The sequence below is a fragment of the Bacillus rossius genome, chromosome 15, assembly GCF_032445375.1.
Source record: "Bacillus rossius redtenbacheri isolate Brsri chromosome 15, Brsri_v3, whole genome shotgun sequence".
Classification (NCBI taxonomy): domain Eukaryota; kingdom Metazoa; phylum Arthropoda; class Insecta; order Phasmatodea; family Bacillidae; genus Bacillus; species Bacillus rossius.
In genome coordinates, this window is record NC_086342.1 from 10,605,906 (window position 1) to 10,619,395 (window position 13,490).

At 36.7% G+C, this 13,490-nt stretch overlaps 1 protein-coding gene across 2 annotated transcripts in view; it reads right to left on the reverse strand.

The window, feature by feature from the left end:
- Window positions 1-13,490, reverse strand: part of LOC134539250 (5-oxoprolinase) — a 94,888-nt gene that overhangs the window by 41,859 nt on the left and 39,539 nt on the right. For both annotated transcript variants that reach the window (XM_063381065.1, XM_063381064.1), the window contains 3 exons: window positions 11,963-12,187; window positions 11,200-11,443; window positions 7,846-7,943 (listed from right to left, as the gene is read on the reverse strand). In XM_063381065.1, the coding sequence (XP_063237135.1) occupies window positions 7,846-7,943; window positions 11,200-11,443; window positions 11,963-12,187 (567 nt within the window). The remainder of the gene's footprint in view (window positions 1-7,845; window positions 7,944-11,199; window positions 11,444-11,962; window positions 12,188-13,490) is intronic.

A 13,490-nucleotide genomic window follows, 5' to 3' on the forward strand; every position in this document is an offset into this window, starting at 1 on the left:
TATGCAATCATTTCATCAATGTTTTGTTATGGCGTTGTCACGTTAAACTATGGTCCGTAAACCGACTTTACAGACAACCAATTTTTTTTTTACCACCTTGTCCATTTTTTCCGCCCCTAATATATTGCCGCTCCTGGGCAGTTTCCCGTCTAGTATAATGGGTTCGCCGGGCCTGCAAGCGGACTCGATGGAGGCTGGAACATTCCGGAACATTCCGTGCCTGCGTCCACGCCTGCCGCTGCGGAATGTTCCGTGGAATTCCCCGCGGGTCAGATGGTCGTTGAAACACGCTTACAGTACGTCCCCGCGCTTAAGGGGGGGTGCCTCCCATTTCAGGTAATGATTTTATATTTACAGCAATTACAGATAAACTTGTAGATGTTTTCAACCGTTTAACTTTCACGAAATGAAAATATATATACAGCGCATACTTTTTGTGTAATTAGCTGCCAAAGTTACGTTTTTAACGTTTTTTGGGTTTTACAAATTAGGAGAATTAAATTCGTCGCACAACTGAAACTTTTTTAGGTTTAACTGCAATGTCACTGGCTACTTCAAGAAAATATTCATCACTTTTACCTGGCATTTCAAAATTCTCAAAATCTGTTACGATTTTTGACAGCCAAGAAACATGAGATGAGTTTTTTGTGATAGAAATGCAAACCATATCATGAAGTAGCCAGTGGCATTGCAGTTAAACATAAAAAAAGTTTCAGTTCTGCAAAGAATTGAATTCTCCTCATTTGTACAACCCAAAATCGTTAACAAAGTAACTTTGGCAGCTAATAATGCAAAAAGTATGCGCTGTATATATATTTTTCATTTCGTAAAAGTTAAACAATTGAAACAATCTAAAAGTTGATCAGTGATTAATATAAATATAAAATCATGACCTGAAATGGGAGGCACCCTTAAGCTGAGCTCACAATGATACGTCTTGTCCGTCAAATACTTTACCATTTCAACGCTGCCATCAGACTGTCAATCTTAAATAACGTCAAATATTTATATTGACGATCATGACAGTTAAGCACTTAATAAAAAATTATGTTCAATTTTTTTTTGTTCTGATATTTATTAAAATATTTTCAGTTAAAAAATATGTTCAAACGTAAGTTAATATAACATTTAACGAAATCAGCTAAACATATGTAAATAGTAAAGAATAGCGGCGGCAAAAGGTATCTTGCCAACATTTTGGAGGTTAATTTCATCCGGCCGTCCGTCGAAAGTTCAAGCCTGGCGAGGTTTTTCACGGACGGACGGACGGGATGGAATTTTCCGGGTCCGTCTGATTGCGAATCCAGCTTTAGTTTGCAGCACAGAGCAAATATTATCTTTGAAATGTAGTCCATTCTCTGATAAATACCCTCATTTTTCCAGCCCCTACTCAGTCGCACCTGTGTTTTCCTATACCATGTGCGTCTCTGCCTGAGGACGGGAGCAGATAGCAGTTCCCGAAACGTCGCTTGTTTCTGTTTTAGAAAACTGTTGTGTTTGTTTCTTCTTTTCGTTTTGTCGTTTCTTTGTGTCGTTTTGACTGTTGTGCTGAATTATTTTGGGTTCAATAATATTTTTGTGCTGTCATTATTTATGGGATTTTTATCGTTCTATTCTGTTTTGGAAAACTATTGTGTTTCGTCTTTTCAATTTGTCGTGTTTTTGTCTCGTTTCAACCGTTCTGCTGAATTTTTTTGGGTTCAATATTTTTGTGTCGTCATCATTTGTGTTTTTTTTGTTTTGTTAGTCCATTTTTCTTTGTTTTTCTATGTTTGTTGACCATATTCCTGTTGTGGAGTATTGTGTGGTGTTTATATCCTGACAACAGCAATTTTTTGCTTAATTTATGTTCTTGTCATTTTCTTCTACAGACATACATGTGCATAGCAATGGCGTATGTCCAAAAGCTTACATCAAGTCACAGAGCAAATAGCGGTCACTGCTACCGGATTGACGCCACACGGTTTGTTGATGTGCGACACCTTTAGCTCTCGGTACACGGCGTTTTGGTGGGCGCGGTCTCGCGAATGTTACGGACGTCGCGTCGCATGGAACGGAAATGTGTAACCACGTAGCTGCTATCTGTGGCGGAGGTGGGGTGAACCAAAGTTCACAAAGCCAAAGGGAAACTTAAAGGTATTAACTGTTTAATAGATTTTAAAAAAGATGGGCAGTATTTTAAATAAAAATTCCTTGTCAAAAATCAGGTCAAAAGCCAGGGTTTAGTATTTTTTTTTCAAAGCCTTTTTTTTTAACTTTATCGGAGCCGTTTAATTATATGGTTTAAAATTTCGCTCTGCAAAACGAATGATTCCATAGTTGTTGTAGCTGCTCCGGCAGCGAATTCTGGCGGCAGGTGCGGAAACTACGCGAGATTCGCACCCCGAAATGCAGTTCAAAAAACACAATATGCGTATTTATTTTTTATCACGCTCGGCATTATTTTAAAGGATTCTTCGTTAGATTTCGTGTCCGAGTTTCGTAAAATGAGGGTATTTACAGCACGAGAACACACGAATTTGCTCGTTACCGAGGTTACTTGCGAGTACCGAAAGACTAGCTCACGTTTTATTTTTTTGACGTGACGTCTAATAAATCGATGAACGCACGCACGAAAAAGGATGACTGATTGTCCCGTTACGCTCATTGTACGCTTGCGCCGCATCTATCTCTCTTCCACTACATTCGAACAACCATCGATTTGACTTTTTCGAGGCACATTAAACTTGGAACACTCCAATTCGTTTCCTACTTTTTCCTATCATCGTCCTATCCTTAACAGAATAACACAGGTTGGAAGAAGTTAAATAGCTAAAATGTATAAAAGTTATAGTTAAAATAATTTGTTCGTTAAAGTAATAAACATATTTCAATTAATGAGCGCAAATAAAAATAAATTTATCAATTAAATTGTAGGATTCATTTCACTCCTTCTTTGTATCCATACCAGATAGTAGTAAAAATGATTCAATTTTATTCATAAAAGTATGCAACCATTTCATCAATGTTTTGTTATGACGTAAAGTTAAACTATCGTCCGTAAACCGACTTTACAGACAACCAATTTTTTTTTTTTTTCCTTTTCGCCCATTCCGTTGTCGACTTTAATACGATTGTGTGTTCCGAAGATACATCGTGTCTCAATCAAAAGACTACTTCCAGGGGGGAAGGGGGAGAGAGAGACTGAAAAAACAGACGGGGGTTTCGCGTCGTACGTAACGTCGAGAAGAAATTTACGAGAATGGCAAGTCTTTCCCGAGATTCCTTCTTTTTTTATGAGACAGATGGAACGATCGTTACAAACCCCTGCCCCCCTCCCCCTCCCTTTCCAACCGACGATATCCAAAGCGGCGACGAATGGGAACGTGGCGGAAGCCATAAAGGAGTGATGTAGGTCGGGGCGCTGACAGGACTGATCACGTGACTTCGGTGGAGAGGGGGGAGGGTGGGGGGGGGGGGGGCAATCCGATGTCGAGGAAACCTAAGATATACATCAAGTTCTGCCATTCCCGATTACACCCGAACAATTCACCTTCGGCCTTCTTCGGGATTTGTTTTATTTTTTGCGCAGGAAAAAATGAATTCGAATATTAAAAGTGGTCGGTTAGGTTAGCTACATTAAAACACTACGTACGGTTAGTTAGGTTAGTATAGCTAAATTAAAATGAACAAAGAAATATAAATATTTATAAATAAACCCGAGGTTGGCCGAAGGTGAATAATTGTTCGGGTGTAATCGGGCAGGGACAGAACTTGATGGACATCTTAGGCTTCTTCCCTCCGACCGGACTGAAAACACCGGAGATACGAACGAGGTTCCAACATTTCAACCGGTGTTGCGCGCGGTATTTTGCATTCCGTGCTTCCTTGAGGGCCCGTTACGGATTACGGATTGGCCCTTCCGTTCACTTCGCCCCGTGCGACCAATAGAAACGGAGTACTTGGCTGACTCATTTCGGTATATGTGGATTTATTTCATTTCCATTGGTATCGTTTAAGATTATTTCGGTTTTTCCACATTAATATGTTCAAGTAGATAACATTTCCACACATTTCAGTCCTTTCCTTTGATTTATTTCGTTACAATTCATGCTTTTAATCATTGAAATTCGTTTATATTAAAGTACACTTATTTCGTTATAAATGGGTTCTTTTGATGCTTTCTGATGGGTTTTTTTTTACTTCAGTTTATTTATTTAATTACACTTGCGTACAAATCATTTTATTTCTATTGTATGGAGTGATTTTGTTTGATGTATTAGGTTTCCGACTCATTTCCGTATATGTGGATTTATTTCATTTCCATTTCTATTTCTATTTGTATAGTTTTGTTTCGAGCACAAGATTATCTGGTTTTATATTATTACTTCGTGGGGTATTTTTTTATTATATATGTAAATTCTGCCCGTGCTATTACGATCTCGAAGCATAATATATATATATATTTTTTATTGAATTATTATTTCGTAACCTTGAAATGCAATATCAATGGCTGCCGTTTGTTACGTTTCCGTGCGTTGTAGCAGCAATAGACGTGACAATGGAATCTTCCGTGAGATCCGTCTGCGTTTCCGTGACGTTGCAGAACAAACGTGAAACGTTGCAATGTCATGCTGAAATCAATAGCAGCGCGATGCAATGGACGCGAATATTATTTTTTTTCGGACCAATCACGTTTCAGCACATCCGTGACGTCAGCGCGACGTGAATGGCGGACGCGACAGAACAGACTTTCTGATCAGAAACACAGGCGGGCGGGTGCGACGTGACTAAAATAATGACTATACATATATATAAAAATTCAGCCGCCGTATGTTTTTTTTCTCGCTAAACTCGAAAATTAGTTGATCGATTGACTTCAAATTTCGACACAACGTTGCATTTCAATACGCGAGTGTTTTTATAATAAAATATATATATTTTTTTTAATTTGTCGGGAGGTTCCTAGTTTTCAAAGTAAGAACCGTGAATTTTTTTTATTATGGTGTTCGGTTGGAAATAAACATATACGGGTCAAAGCCTTTTAGGAAAAGAAAAAAATATTGTTTTAATAACATTTGTGTACGTTTTATTCACATTCTGCTAACATGTAGTTTAGAACGTAATTACCTATCTGTGAATTAATATATTCTCCTTGGAATGCGTACGCGAAAAAAAAAACTGACTTTTACCGCCGTCTTTCGTTTTCGCTTGCCATAGTACGCGTTTTACGAGTTGGCTCACAAGAAGTCATTTTGGAAGCATTTGACGTTACATTGAAAGAGTTGAGAAATAATCAGGGTTCAATTTGGTGGAGCATTGGTGTTACTAGCCGGTGACTTATGGCAAACGCTTCGCTCAACACCAGTTGATGAATTGAATGCCCGGCTGAAATATTCTACTTTCTGGAGCACAGTCGAAAAATTGCATTTAAAAACCAACATGAGAGTTTAGCTTCAAACCGATCCAACAGCTGACATATTTTCACAACAATTTCTCGAGGAATTACTCGAAGTCTGTAATGGCACTGTACCTACAATTCCAGAAACAGGAAAAATCGCCTTCCCATATAATTTTTGTAATATCGTGAATTCAAAAGAAGAATTAGTATACAAGGTTTTCCAAAGCAAATTATCGCAATCACGCAAGGTTAAGTAGAACTGCCATTCTAACGGCTGAAAATGTCAACGTATATGTTATGAATAACATCATTTTAAACAGAATCGCATGTGAAACAGATACATACAAATCCACTGAGTCTGCGATGAACCATAATGAAGTAGTGAATTTTTTAAAGGAATTTCTTAATTCACTCTATGTTACCATATTACCGTCATACAATCTGAATTTGAAAATTGGAGTACCAATTGTACTACTCCGAAACAACAATCGGCCAAAGTTTTACATCCTGTACTTTTGCTCAGCAAGCACAGAGAAAATTAAATTTAACTAAGAATTAATATTCAATAGCTGAAAACTCATTTGTTTCCTAAATTCATTATTTTTTTCCTCGACATTGCTTCATATGGATATATACTTAACATTTATAAACTTTGTACAAGTAAAAAAAAGTACCTTATTTGGGTAAAAGTAGATATGAAAACAATACACATTTTTGTATACTTAAAACTAAAATTCACTACATGATTTCTGCATTCACTTAAGGTTACACTAAATTGCCTGATATGTGACAAATACATCACCACACATCACATGACCACTTTGTTTACTAAAGCAAGACCTCCGAAGTTATTAAACTTTTACTTAAATAACACAGAGAGGTAAAGTTACATTCACCCAGTGTTTAAGCTACCAATACTCTATACTTCACAGCTAGACTATTCAAAAGTTACTCTCCACAACATCTTGCTATCAAAGTCTATAAAGTTTCATTTTCATAAGTTACATTTATTTTTAAATTTAATCTACCACTTGGTATATCTTTGTAACGAGAAGGAATCTAATTATGTAATTCATTCAGATTGTGTAAAATTTAAACAAAAATTTTACTAGGGCCCCTAATGAGATTCACTGCCTCACTAAAAAAAATCTTAAAGTGATAAACAGTTTCTTCTTGTATGATGTATTGCCCAGAGTCTCGTGAAGATAAGTGGAATTTGCATACACAAGGGGGTTATATTTTGCAAGCCCTCATAATCACCTCTCTCCAACTTCTTCTTCACCCCCACTTCCTTTTGTCCAGTTCCCCCTTCCGCGCCACCTCCCCCCCCCCCCCTCCGCACTTCCGGGGACCAGGGGCAAAGAAGGGTCTAAATGGTTAACCATTCTGTGGCGTGTAATCAATGTGCCTTAGGAGTAATTACGAGGACATGATTAATGGTTTCAGCTTCGAGGACTGCCAGGAACTAGGAAGGCAGTTAAGTGCGGTAGAAGTTCTGAACCAGGAAATGTGGATAAGGGAATGTTGGTAAAGGGGGAAGGGAGGGTCCCAGCGTTCTGCTTTATGATAAACTGTTGGAACCCATACCCCTTTCCCCTGCAACGGGGGAAGGGGCGATAGAAAACTGTTCCCTTGAGTGTCGATGAAAGAAGGATCCACCCTCTGTCTTTATCTAGTCTCCTCCTTGTTTTCGGAGACGTGATTAAAACAGGGAGGAAGACCCAAGGAGCACGGGATGAATTTTTGCTTAATAAAGTTGGAAACATCAGACTAAAAACCAGGACAAATAACGAGGTGTCCTGATGCAAAGAAAAAAAACATACTGTATCCACATAATGACCATAAATTTCTGATGTGGGTCCGGCCTGAAACCTAATAATTCACCCGCTGATTAATTATCATTCAAAGTTAAACACATATAGGCTAGTAATAAGCAGCTCAGTTTAACACATCGCTGATGTACCAAAACTTCACTAAAAGTGAAGAGAAATATGGAGGGCAGAATATTAAACCTATGAAATGATATTTGAATCTTACCTATATTCTCTGCACAGTTTACATACTTATTTTAATGTGTTCTTTTTTGAACAATATGTTAGTACTATAAGTGAGATGCCAAAATACTCATACTGTAACAAAATATATTCTCATTGAAAAAAAGCCAGTCCCTGCATTGTATTCTTAAATTATTAACCCTAGTTAGTGGAGACGCAAAACTAAGCAAAGAGAAACAAGAGTTGAAATTATATTTTGGAATTAAGATTTAAAAAAAATGTATGTGCCTGAACAAGCATTTAAAGTAGAAGATGATACACAATATTAAAGGAATAATAATAATAATAATAATAATAATAATAATAATAATAATAATAATAATAATAATAATAATAATAATACTGAATGTAAGAAGAAAAATAAATACAAAATAAGTAGAAGAGTAGGTTTTGATATTGATTAAAACTCACCCCAGGCCCCAACTCTACAGCTGTCTTGGATCCGAGGTTGATTGTACGACCATCACTCTTCAGTAACAAATTTTGCCCCTTTTGTCCACAAAGGCCACCTGTGAAAAAAAAAAAAATGTTCACAAATATTTACTAACTCTATTATTCACTATTCTAAGCAAAATAGATTATATGTACATATTTTAAAATAAAAAAAATTTGGGAGTAAAATTTACACCATGTTTAACTGCATCACTTCTTTAACGAAACAAAATAGAATCTATGGAAAGCTTAACTAAAGCTGTACTTTTTACTCTAAATGCTGATTTTCATCCATGACTAAAACCTTACATTTTTCGTTGGAAAACAGTTAGTTTAATAGTTGGAAAATCAGAAGAAAGACATACATTTTTCTCTACATTATGAATCAACGGACAAATGATATTTGGGTTGTGTTTTCGCTCCACACTTGGATCAAAATCAAGTGCATACATTCATTTGTTTGTTTTTAGGTTTGATGTTACATATTAAAAATAGGATTTTCCCCAGACTGTTTTTTTCTGAACTCATTAGATTCAATTGCAACTGAGCCAAAGATTTGATGCTTTTGTGTAGCCAAAGCCTTTCAATGACACAAAATATGGACGAACTGACTCTTCGCCCTTGCACACAATGCAAACCTGGGTTCTAATGAGCACCTGTAATGCTCAGGAAAGTATTGTGGATTGTAGGAAGACCCATTACCTCCCTGACTGACTGTGTTGTCAATTTGTCAATTAGGGGTCTGCGAGTACTCATTATTTGTGAATAATTTGCTACTCGATTCGACATTTCAAATTTGTAACATGATTTATCAACAAATTTAAATTAGTTTTCAACAACATTATAGACACATTAATTTTATATGTACCAAATAATCTGTGACTTTTATTTACAATTTCCAATAATATGTACTCTATTATATAACACTTTTTATTAACTCACTTTCTTGCCTGTCTGTTTCTCTGTTCGAAACAAATATCGCAATCTATTTTAAACTAACTTCCCAATGTGCTAGAGACTTGAAACTTTGAACATAGCTCAGGACTGGATTACAATGCAATATTAATTTGCTTTCTTTTCAGTTTTGTTTGTTACAAAATTTGTTTGGTTTTGTTTAACAAAGCCCCTGGATTCGTGACATTAGGCAATGATCAAAACAGTACATGTTGTGCGATGCATAACGCAACACACAGGCGGTGCCTATATCACACATAAAGGCCTAGGAAAAATATCAGCCCCACGGTCATATAGTAAGGTCTGGCAACTTCCTATTCTTCTCCTTGGCAAGACCCGTCCGCTTAGCAAAGCTCATGGCGCCTAGCACACTAACAGCGCTGCTAACAGTTTAGGTTATAACTTTATCAATAGATAGCATTGCACTGAATGTGACATGCATTGTCGTTTCATGCATCCATCACTGCTTGACTACTTACTATTATCTATTGCAAGTGCCCCTCATTTTTAGTTTTAAACCTTACAAGTATATTTATAGGGATTTAAAGTTCACAATCACAAATTTTCATTACAATTTGTTAGGAATAAAATCAGATACTAAATCTGTACAAAAAATTCAATTAAATTAATTGGAAAATTTCTCACACACAAAAATAAAAATCAGAAAATAATATTAAAAAAGTTTTAAAATCAGACTAAAAATTATAAAATAATTTGTAACCACATGTAGATCCCTAACATCGTAAAGACTGCCCTAAAAATTTGTGATTGTTGATTTTTAACACTTATGAATTAACTTGAAAGTTTTAAAATAAAAAATGTAGGACACATGCAATAGACAATAATTTATGTATGAATAATTCACTAACAATTTCATTGCACTGCAAATAACATAAACTGTTGTGTGAGTTTTTTCAACAGCAGCTACTCCCTACACTCCTTACTATTATCGTTCACATGTGCTTCACATTATCATTTTAAAACTTACAAGTTAATTCATAGGTGTTAAAACTCAACAATTGCAAATTTTTTGAGGTTACAGTTGCTTTATAGTAAGAAAAGTATTAAAAATGTTGATTTAAAATAAAAATAGCATTACATTATATACACATTATACATAATTGTCAGTTGTATGACCCTCTAGTAAAGTTATTGAAATGTTAATTAGGCGGTACTCTTAGCTAGGCAATATGTGTATTAGAAGTTTTTATAGTATTATAGCAATTACTCAAACAAATAATATTAATTTTTTTTTACACAAATGATGGTGTTCGTAATGCAATAATACATTTTAAAAAAAAGGTTTCCTTGAACATATATTAAACATGAACGTATGTTACAGTGACTATAAATGAGTTAATAGCGCCAGACTTTGGTCCGCCATCTGGACAAAATCAACAAAAAAAAAGTGAGTTCTGCACATGTACGGAAGTTTGGGCAACAGACAGGTCATGGACAGGATACCAAAACCCGTCCCTAAAAATAAGAGACTGGCCGTGTCCTATACAAGGGTTCAGAAGCGGTTTTCTGCACTAGGAATTTAGTTAGAGTGCAGGTATAGCATATTCAAAACCTAAACCCTTTTTTTGTATCTTGGTATACCGGCCTTAGTGTAATGTTTGTCTTAATAATGTTTTTTTTTGTGTTGTGCCTACCATAAAAGTTATATAACTGTTGGTAGGCGTGTTAAAAAATAACAAACAAATACAGTAAAACCTCAATATAACAAACTTAAAGGGACTGATTTCAGGTGTGTTTGTTATAGTGAGGTTTCTTTATAACGAGGTGAATTCAAAACTACAAGTGATATGTATACAAAAAAGAAATTAAAAAGAATTGAATGCATGACGTTAGGGGCCGCTTGCAGAGTAAGGTAAGTAAATCCAAGCAAAAACTTTGACCGTTAAATGAAATGGAGAAATACTTTATTTTGCATCAAAGTGACAACTATGAAAGCCTGTATAATTTTTTTTTACTGAGACAAACTTTTTTGCCTCCTTAACCAACAGAATTTTTAATTTTGTGGTAAAATATATTGCATTATTTTTTTTTTAATCCATTATTGTAAACAGAAAATAATTATAGCACCGAAAGAAGTTAAAATGTGTCCTAATCATCTTGTATAAATATGAAAATTTTAAGGAAATTTTTTGAAAATCTTTAATTGTGCTTTCGCTGTAGCGGGGGATTTGGTGGAGATATGAAAAAATACTTCGTTATTTTGAGGTACAAATACATAGGGTTATATGGCGTTTTGGTGGGACCAAAAAACTGATTCGTTATAATGAGGATTTCGTTATAAAGGAGTTCGTTGTAAGAGGTTTTACTGTATAGCTTTCCCGAAGTAGGTCTGGCACGCCAGATGACCGTGCCGCTCACCGTTCATGCCGTACGGGTGGAAGACCCGTCTCTCCGTGAGCACGGACAGCGTGATGTCCTTCCGGAACAGGAGCTCCCGCTCCACGCCGTCGCCGCCCCGGAAGGCGCCCGCCCCCCCGGACCCCTCCCGCAGGCTGAACTTCTGGAGGATGACCGGGTAGCGGCGTTCCAGGATCTCGGCGTCCGTGATCCGGGTGTTGGTCATGTGCGTGTGGACGCCGCCGCGGCCGTGCCAAGTCGGGCCCTGGAGATGTCCAGGGGCGCGCAAACGTTCAGCTCGTGATCCACGCTATATTTTCCTATGTTTTAAATTATTTACTCGAATCCAAGACGCCATCAATCAAAAGACACCATTTGTTTCATCTTAAGTATAACGAGAAAAAAAAAATATCTATCTGGTTTTGGACGCATTTAAGTTTAAAAGTCACACCAAAAGGTGTTTCTTAGAATCAAATAAATTATAAACTGGATCATGTCCAATTATAAGACACAGATCATTTTCAGGGTATTACAAGTTACAAAAATGGATTTTTTTTATTTTGAACAAGTTCTGCATATCACAGCACTGTTGTCGCTTTTTACTGTTTTGCAAACAAGCCTAAATCAACTTACGGTACGTTTGATTTAATTTTTTCTATCAAAAATTTTTCTGTGATATTTCACTTTATTAGTACTACATATTTCTTACATGGTGCGCCTACGATTAGTTTGAGAACCACTGCTCAACCGAGCGCTAGTGCGGATTGGAGACGACTGCACTCACCGCTCCGGCTCCCCCGGCGACCGTCTCGTAGTAGCCGAAGGTGTCGTCCCCGAAGGTGACGTTGTTCATGCAGCCCTGGGAGGCGGCGCACACCTGGAACGCCTTCAGCACCACGTCCACCAGGCGCTGGGAGGTGAGCACGTTTCCGCCCACCACGGCCGCCGTCTCGGACGGGTCGAGCACCGAGCCCTTCCTCACCAGCACCTTCACGGGCTTCAGGCAGCCCTGCGGGGGGAGATGCACCACCGCTGTCAGTTCGAGCACCGCGACTCTCGATAGTGACCAGAGGGGTAGCTGCCCGCAGCCTCGCACAAACCCTGGTTTATCTGGTTTCATGTGAACAATAATAGAAATTAACGGAAAAGGAACAACTAAATTATACTTTGAAGTGCTGGTCCATAAGCCATAACTTTCAAATTTCAATTGGATTTTCGTCATTTCGTATCGGGAAAAAAAAAAAAAAAAATCAAAAAGATTTTACGGCCTCGTGTACTGTCGCGATACCACAACAGAGTTTGATCGTTAGCATTTAATAAAAAAAAATAAATAAAACCAGAGAAAGAATATTTAAAATTCTTAAGCCAAATATGTATGCCAAACCATATTCGAAATTTGAGTCCCGGGTTTGGCTTGGAAATGTTGTTTCAAAGAGTTTAATTTTGAAATCTTCCAGGGTAAACCCCCCCCCCCCCTCCCTGGTAAGGCACCCCCACAACAACTCAAAAGTTAATAGGCCCAGGGTCACCACAAAGAAGGGAGAGTACCGGATGTATCTTCGTGTAAAATCTCATAGGTCGTATAATCGGCGCTCTTCAAACCAAAACCCAGTACTGATCAAGCAAACGACTATAACTCTGCAGAACTCATAAGTTTTGTTGATAATTTACAATGCTCTTTTAAAGAAGAGATTCGAATCACAAACAGGTGTTATCAGACAATTTTTTTCAAACGGTAATACTCTTGTTTATTTTATCTTTACACAGAGCTGCTTGTTTGGAATTTTATTTTACTGTATATTAATTTTTCTTCGTTAATCCTGTTAAAACTATTTTTAACTTTTGATACAATTCGAGAAAATCGCTGCTTTGGCACAGCCACAGTTCCGCACATGTCGTATTAAATAACCTTTACTGTAATCTGTGTTGCTTGTCGTAGATTCTCCATAAAACATAACTTTTTATGCAACCAAATAAAAAAATTGGTCTAAAAGACAATTAAAAGCTGTCAATTGTTTTTGGCGGAAAAATCAAAAAAAAATATTATATATTTTTCCCATCAGTAGCTACTCTCCTGAATGTAAAATACTAAAGGTCACTTAAATTATTACTATTTTATTTTTTAAGTTTTAATTCTTGATACTACAATTAACAAAAAAATATTTTGTTAAAGTACACCATCATTTTTTTTAAAAAAAAATTTTGATAATCTTTATAAATAATTATTTTCAAATGATTAAACTAGAAAATAATTATTTTGCATTCAGCTACCCTGTACATTAAAACTGGTATACCTCTGAACTGAAGTTTGT